The sequence below is a fragment of the Capra hircus genome, chromosome 15 (genome assembly GCF_001704415.2).
Source record: "Capra hircus breed San Clemente chromosome 15, ASM170441v1, whole genome shotgun sequence".
NCBI classification, from domain to species: Eukaryota; Metazoa; Chordata; class Mammalia; order Artiodactyla; family Bovidae; genus Capra; species Capra hircus.
Window position 1 is genome coordinate 40,534,699 of NC_030822.1, and position 8,521 is coordinate 40,543,219.

Genomic DNA, 8,521 nt, shown 5'->3' on the forward strand with positions numbered 1-8,521 from the left:
TCAGTGTGGAATGAAGTTTGCCCGGGACATGGATGAATATGGCAAGAACTAATTTAAGTCACTTATCTGACTACCTACTGTTAGATTTATATACATACTCATTTCATCTTACTAACTATTCAGAGAAGGCATAATTTAAATTTTACAAATGAGATAATAGGTTCAGGAAGGCTCAGACTGAGCACAGTTGAAAAGCTAGTTAGGGAATTTCCTGGTAGTCCAGTGGTCAAGGACTCTGAGTTCTCACTGCTGTGGGCCTGGGTTCAATCCCTGTTCAGAGAACTAAAATCCTGTATCATGTTCTACCTTGAAAGGGAACTCCTCTTCCTCAAAATGGGAGATAAGTTTGAATAATTAAGATTAAATAAATAATGGCTATCTGTAGCTATCTAGTAGCCTACTACAGGAATAACACAAACTACTACTACAGGAGTAACACAAAAATATTTAACCCTGAGTTGCTGACCTGAAAATGTTTTTCATACTCCCTCCACCTCCGCTAGTATTCAGCTTGAATCAAAGCCCTGACATTCTCCAGTAACTTCTGCCTGATGGCCACACTAAATTCTAGGTAACTGAATAACTGAGGCAAGACCACAGAGACTACAAAAGAACAAACAAATGTAACTACCATATCCTATTCCTTTTTCACTGGTTCACTTTCACCAATGTTTTTTCCTTTATTTAGCCTCTACTTTAGCAAGGTCTTCTACCAGATAATGGAGACACAGAGCTGGATAAGACCACATAACAGCTCAGTCCAGTAACACTGGGAATTATGAGAACACCAAGAGGTTCACAGCTGAGACATACACAAAAAATAGATAAAGAGAATGCAAATACCGAATATAAATTAAATCAATGGGTTGAAAAGCAAATAGGAGTTTTTCAGGAATGAAGAAGGAATGGTTTTTTGACACCTGAAAGCATGAAACAGTGATATGTTTAGGTAAGAAGGTCCCTGCGACTGGAGAGCTACAGGGTGGCATGGTTAGAAAGACTGGCAGTGATGAGATCCTGAAAAGAAATGTCATGCTAAGGAACTGTAACTTTATCCTGTGAGTCAGTATTTCCCACAGCCATCACCATGGAACCCTCTGAAATTACAATGTGAAGAAGAATCACCAACAGTAATATGTGTTTAATCTGTGATTCTTTACCTTTCTTAAAATCTAAAAAGCATAAAAAATTTGAATAATTTTATTTAAAACCCCAAGATACCATCAGTGAAGTAAATCATCTTTTATTTTTCATCTTATATTTGGCTATCCAGAGGCATGCATAACCCTCCAACTTTAATGAGAACAATGTTTTTGTGTCTTTTTATCACATATTCGCTTAATATTAGGTGTAATGTTGCTAAGTCGGATCCGCATATGAGGTGCAGCATCAAGTCTTTTCCTGTATTTTGTTTTTGTGGCAGCATAATATGAAAAGCCTGTCTCACACAGGTGCATTGTAGCAAAAGGAAGAAGTACGCGAACTGCACGCCGTGCAACACTTGGGTACTCCTGAATTAGGCTACTCCAAAAATCATTTAGTGAAAGTTCACTGAAATTTTGTTTCACTTGAGAATCAGATGTTAAATCAATCAGGCTCTCATAGTCCCGTGCCACTAACGAGGCTGGTTTAACAGTTACTGTAAATGGATTTCTAACCCAAGCATGACTGTCATTTGTTACAGGAAAATATTTTAACAGAGTAGAACGCAAACCCCTTAGGTGCTGCACAATGGCACTGCAAATATCTTTATCAACTGTGGAATTAATTTCAGTCAAAAAGTCACTGAGTGTAGGGAAACAATCAAAGTTTTCTTCTTCGACGGATGAGGCCCAAAATTCCAATTTTCTTAACAATGATGACATTTTATCAAATACTGTAAAAACTGTCACATTTTTTCCTTGCATTGACAGATTAACCTCATTTAATTTAGTAAAAATATCTGCAAGATATGCAAGTCTTAGCAGCCAAGATGAATTAGTTAAACAATCAGACAGTCGAAAAGCAGAATCCATGAAAACCAACAGTTCACGACGAAGCTCAAAAAGTCTCACAAGAACTTTACCTCGGGAAAGCCACCTTACCTCTGTATTTAGAAGAAGTGCTGTATGCTGGGCACCCATTTCTTCACATAAAATTTTTAGTAGTCTGGATTGATGTGGTCGAGCTTTAATGTAATTGATGATTTGTACTGCCTGATCTAGCACATTTTTCAGAGACGTAGGCATTGTTTTAACTGCTAGTGCATGTCTATATAATAGGCAGTGACTACTGGTGCTTTCGGGAGCCACATATTTTATCAAGGTGACAGCCTCAGCAATTTTCCCATCCATTGCCCTAGAAGCATCACTACAAACATCAACACATTTTTCCCATTCAATTTCATGTTTCTGCATAAAACTGTTAATGCAGTTGAAAATTTCTTCACCAGTGGCATTACTTTGCAAAGATTCACATAAGAGTAGGTCTTCCTCAATAGACTTATTAAACCTGTAACGAACAAACACAAGCAGCACAGCAAGTCCTGAAACATCAGCTGATTCATCTAGTTGCAGTGAAAACCCATCACAAATTTTCAGTCTACAAACAAGTTCCTCTTCAATGTCAGCAGCTAGATCCTTAATTCGACGAGCAACGGTACTGTTTGATAGTTGTACTGCATCTATTTTTTTACTATACTGTTCGTCAAACATCCGCATCACAACATCTTTTGCACAAGGCTTGATAAGCAATTCTCCAATAGTATGAGCCTCTCCACTCAGGGCTATATGGTAACTTACATTGTATGATGCTTCTGTAGCACTTTCATTATCTGTATTGACAATTTTAGGTGTTGGGGGTTTATTATTTTCAGGTGAATCAAGATGTTGCTTGAAAAAACTTATGTCTTTGTCTTTATATGCAGCATGTTTAGTTTCCAAATGTCTTCGAAGCTTACTAGGGGCCAAAGAGCTATTTGATAAAATTTTCTTACATAATACACACTGAGCATGAGGTGCATCTCTATTTCCAAAGTAAGTAAATCCAAAAGACAAATAACTTTCATCATATTTTCTTCTTTTTGGTTTCTTACTAAAAGTAGTTATTTTGTTGGAATTAGACATAAATTTGACCCTGGAAAGCTCACCTTCTGAATTTTTAGAAACTGAAGGCTGCAACTGCTCATCTTCACTTTGTAATATTCCAACCTTTTGATCATGTGATTCAGACACAATTTGATAACAAAAAGATTCTACTTCTTGTTTAAGACTTCCTTGTTTCAGTAACAGATCCATAGGCAATGAATTTGTGGTACAAAACATGGTTAATTTACCATAAACATTGAGTATCACAAATGTGTTGACATTATAAGACAGGATACATAGAAAATAAGCAATCATCAAAGAGATGATATATAGCAACACATCAGTTAATTTGTAAATGCTGCCTATGCATCAATGCGCAGATGGAACATCACACGTTCGTGTATCAGGTGATCTCTCATTCGACTTCCTGGTGCTCTCGGGTATGGCACACCTTTTCTTAAAGGTAGATTATCACATAAAAATAAAAGCTATAGAAATGAGTTTAGTAGTCTTAAACTTACATTTTAAAATAAATTATAAAGAAAAAGCTATTGTTAGCATTTATCTTTTTCTCACAACACTCATTAACTTAGATAACATTAATACTCTATAAAACATAGTTTGGGAACCACTGGACCAAGAAATAATAAAGAGCTGAAAAGTGTATTTTTAAGGAAGCGATCTTGAGGTCCCATGGCAGGGTTGGCCAATTTTCCCCATAAAGTACCATATGATAAATATTTTTTACTTGGTGGGCCATATGGTCTCTACTGCAACTACTCAACTCTGTAGTTGGAGAATGGCAGCAGCCATAGGCAATACGTTAGAAGGGCACAGCTGTGTTCCAATAAATCTCTATTTCCAAAAAAAGGCAGCATAGGGCCATAATTCACCCACTGTATACCCTTTCACTGTATACAGTATCTTGGAGCTTTCTGATGCTTACTGCCATTAGATACACTCATTGTTGACACTGTTACACATCTTAAGGCTTCTTTCAGGGCTCATAACTATTCTGACGAGCTACTTCAAAAACATACAAACAGCTCAAAGTTTTGCAAGATACAGAATTCTGTTATATCTAAATATTGTGTGTTAACACTGAAAAATAAACTATATTCCAAAAAATAGCTACTATTTCTTTGGACTTAAAATTACATAAATATTTATATTATCCCAAATTAGACTCATTCAAAGTAATACATATATTTTACTAAGTACTCAGCATCCTATTATTCTTTAGGTGAAGGCTTAACAAGGACCTAAAGAAAACATAAACTCTCATTTTAATAGGTTTATTCCTCATATAATACTTTTTAGAAAGCATCATAAAATGGAGTGGTAATGCAAATTTTAGGACTTCTAAAGACTACTAGCTTTATAAGGTAAGGCATTCAAATTTAGTGTCTATCTAAATGTAGTTACTTTTGATTTAAACTTTATGATTTGGCTACAGAGTAACCTTTGGATTCTTATATTAGATCCTGAATCAAAAGGGTTTTCCCATTAATAGCTAGAGGGTAAGATACCTGAAGTGAGGAGCACTCTCTTCTGCAATCACTCTCCACCTTGGAAGCTTGAAATGCAGACTCTTCAAAAAAATAAAATTAAGGGAAAGGGTAGAAGGGGAGTAACCAAAAGCCTAGAATGAGAAAAATTAAAATTAGACACTGTAAAAATAGAACTAACTACAAACCTCTAAGATGACCAATCTTTACAATTTATTTTAGAGCCAGGCAGTGCAAATGATTCTTCACTGACATGCAGATCTTAGACTGAAATAGAAGATGTCTATCATAATAAAAGTGCTAATATTTTATCTTATTTAATACTTTGGTAATTCCATTGTTTTGAAATGCTTCCCCCTGACTTCATAGAAAGACATAAAATTCTCAGAAACTACACCTAACTTTTCCAAGTATAGCCACAACTTAATGTCTCTAAAACTAAGCATTTAAGGTAATCTAAAATGGAATTATACACGGAAAGGTTACAAGAACTATGCCTTTTTGTTATAAACACTCTCTTCTCAATAACCAAGATCCTTAAGGTTACTAACATTCACTGAGTGATCATTGTTTACTATGTGCCAGTAACTGCTAAATCCCTTATAGATGAGCTCATTTAATCCTCAAAACGAATTTGAGAGTTAGGGACTATTATTAACAATCCTTTAAGGATGAACAAATGGAAGCTTAAGTCCCCTGCTAAGTTAAGGCATCTGTGAAGAATTAAGAACAATACCCAGAAAGTTCGACTGCAGAGCCCACGTGCCTCGTCATTGCTTGTGTGTCCCCAAATACTCTTAATTTCACAAGCACTAAAAATCTGGGACCAGGAGTTGGACGGTGCACAGAGAAATGAACGAGCTATACCATGGGTTATTACTGCCAGAAAGTCGAGGGTCTCAAACTGGCAGCAGAATGCCGTACCCCTTCATTATTGGCAGCTAAAGAGCAGACTGTTCTACCACAGTCCTGAGTGGGCCTTAGTTGCAGAGAACTTCGTGGAGTCAATGGGTGACCTAAAAGTTTACAATCCCTCTCTCTTGCTACTAGGGAAGGACACAACGGAGTGGTGCGCTTTGTTTTCAGGAACGAGGGCCTAATCTCCACATTTTCAGAGGTGCTCTCCTGAATCTCTCGAGGACAAAGAGGCTGGACTCCCTAAAGAGTAAAGTTTCTATCTGACTCCCTGAAAAGGAGCGGGGGGAACCCTCATCTTTTGTTTCTTCTGGCTAAACTGACAGGTAACACCATCCATTCACCCCCTCCCTCGGGTGGTTCCTGCTCTGAACAATACCCTTGGGGCAGGAGGGCTGGGGAGGAGTGCAGACTGTTCAAAAAGCTGAGGCAGAGAGTGGGCACGGACACCCCATCGAGTACCTAAGTGCTTTTTATAACGGTCACTTCGACGGGCTGCCCAGCCAGCTATATCCCTCGGCTCCTCCTTGTCACAGGTGCGCGCTGCCAGCCACAGCTGGGGCTGGCTTCCTGTGGGAATCCACCCTCGCCTACGGAACTCCTCTCGCGTCCCCGGGCGGTCGCCTTAGCTAACAACCACAGGAAACCGTCTCAGAACCCGACACTATCTTTCTCTCTCATCTCCATCAGCGATGAAGAGAATGGTCTCTGCTGCGGCTGGGCTGCAGAGCAGCGCCGCGGTCCCCAGCAGCGCCGGCGCCCGCCATTTTACAAAGCTCACGGCAGCGGCCATTTCAGAGCGCACCACTCAGCCGCCACGGCGGCTCTGGTCCTCACCTTCACCGAGGCCTGAACGGGGTCAAGAGCCAGTCGTCGCGGACTGGAAGGGGGAGGGGGGAGGGAGGAAGGGAGAAAATGAAAAACAAAACAGAGGGAAGAAGGATTCGGGGGGCCGGGCGATGCTCTCAGCTCAGGGATATCGCCTATGCCACCTCCATAGACATCCGATTCGCGGCTGGCGCGGTCGCTTGTCTGAAGATAAATTTAGCACACTAGGGCACCCCCACTTACAGTCTCCACGAGCGACTTTGCCGCCGCCCAATCAGCGCCAGAACTGCTCCCCGCCACCTATCCGCGCTGAGCAGTGGGGCGGGACCAAAGGAAAGGACCAAGGTCGGTTGAGGAGCCGGCCAGCCGCAGCCGCCGCTATCGCTCTGGTTTAGGGCGTTCGCTTGAGGCTGAGCTAATACCCGACGAGAAGCGATAGTTTTCAAATATCCCTGGGTTCGAGCAGCCCGGGCGCTTGTTTACAATGCAGAGTCCTGGGTGCTGCGAGATAGCATTTGTGATCCTGTAGCGCTGGATTGGCTTCGAGAAACCTGCGTGCCTTTATGCAGTAGGGCTCAGCCCCGGTGTTGATTTGAGTGCATTTGCAGAGCCTCGGCTGCTGGTCCTTTCACGCGCTCTTTGTTCCCGGAGCCGCACCCCAAGCCCAGGTTGCGCAACTGCCTCCTCTTTTCCTTGTTTTCCCACTGGAATCCGGGCAGAAAACGCCCTCTCTCTTCCCCGCCCCTCCCAGAAGCTGGCGTGTCGGGGGCCCCTACTGGGCCGAGCTGAGAGCTGAGCGACATGTCCCTGGGGCGCTGCACTCTCCCGGGCTCCCTGGTGACCCCAGATCGGGTCGGGAGCCACGTGTAGGAATATGTAGGGATGGCGGCGTTTTAGCTGTGTCAATGGGAAAGAGTCCGCTTGCTGTGTCTTTGCACCCTCCGCTAGTGGCTCCCTCCCCGAGGAATGCCCAGCGCTCTAGAACACTGTTTGATAGCTGCTGCTGCTAAGTCGCTTTAGTCGTGTCCGACTCTGTGCGACCCCATAGACGGCAGCCCACCAGGCTCCCCCGTTCCTACTTCGGGTGTTTTAAGCTCAGTTCGCCTATCCCCCTCCCCTGTTTTTAAAAACAAAACAGCAAAAGGCTTCGAGCCGTGTATTCAATTCTATTTTGTGTGAGATCTGTCGTGGAGACGTGCAGTCTGTTTTTCCAAATTGGCATCTTGAAATATGCACACTTCTTGGAAGGAATTTGTTGAAATACGGGTAGCATTAAACAGTGAGTCCAATTGTTTGCAATATTTTAGATTTTCAAGGCCCCATAGAAATAACCAAGTCAAGAAAGTTGAATCTTGTTTTCAGGCGCTGCGCCAATGATAGGAAATTCCTAACTTGTGGTCAAAACCAAGGGCAGCTTTTGTTTTTCCTAACTTTGCTCTTCTTGGACATGTGAATAAATTTCTTCGGCATTGAAAGACGTCTAGCCTCTTATTCAGCAGAATCTTTGGGAGGACTGAACTAGATGATTTCCTAAGACTGATAATATATGTCAACATTTGGTTCTTAATGTTTTACAGTCATTTCAGCATCTTCAGAACTTTGCTTCATGATAGACTGTCCATTGGAGAAGGCAGTGGCACCCCACTCCAGTACTCTTGCCTGGAAAATCCCACGGACGGAGGAGTCTGGTGGCTGCAGTCCGTGGGGTCGCAAAGAGTCGGGCACGACAGAGCGACTTCACTTTCACTTTTCACTTTCATGCATTGGAGAAGGCAATGGCAACCCACTCCAGTGTTCTTGCCTGGAGAATCCCAGGGACGGGGAGCCTGGTGGGCTGCCGTCTGTGGGGTCGCACAGAGTCGGACACGACTGAAGCGACTTAGCAGCAGCAGACTATCCATATGTCTTCATTATTATTTTAAAATTATTCCTGTTAAATTGGTTTCATTTGAGCTTTTGAACCACCAAGGGGGGAATCACTTTGCTGAAGGGGCGGAATTTTACTTGAAGAGCAAAGATCACATTGTAATTGAAGGAATTGTCTAGCTCTTAACAATATTGGAAAAACACCCCACATTTTCATAAGTTTTCTATTTCAGAAGGGCCTTTTACAAATATGCTCCCAATTTAATCTTCACACATCTGGTTTACATTTTCATGGAATGAAATAATTCAAGACATTCAGCTGATAACAAATTCAACTGA

General features: G+C 41.8%; 1 protein-coding gene across 4 annotated transcripts; it reads right to left on the reverse strand.

The window, feature by feature from the left end:
* On the reverse strand, positions 1,135-7,001 carry ZBED5 (zinc finger BED-type containing 5). Of its 4 annotated transcripts, none has more exons than XM_018059541.1 (3): positions 6,326-6,545; positions 4,595-4,707; positions 1,135-3,521 (listed from the first exon to the last, which is right to left on the reverse strand). In XM_018059541.1, exon 3 carries the CDS (start codon positions 3,378-3,380, stop codon positions 1,296-1,298), a length of 2,085 nt encoding a protein of 694 aa, XP_017915030.1. In that variant the 5' UTR covers positions 3,381-3,521; positions 4,595-4,707; positions 6,326-6,545; the 3' UTR covers positions 1,135-1,295. The 4 variants fall into 4 exon arrangements, with proteins under 4 accessions (XP_017915030.1, XP_017915032.1, XP_017915033.1 ...); XM_018059543.1 differs by having other exon boundaries at positions 1,135-3,553; XM_018059544.1 differs by having other exon boundaries at positions 1,228-3,516.

What these genes read in the sequence shown, in the direction of transcription:
- ZBED5 (XM_018059541.1), bottom strand. Translation starts at nt 3,380, where the DNA reads ATGATTGCTTATTTTCTATGTATCCTGTCTTATAATGTCAACACATTT.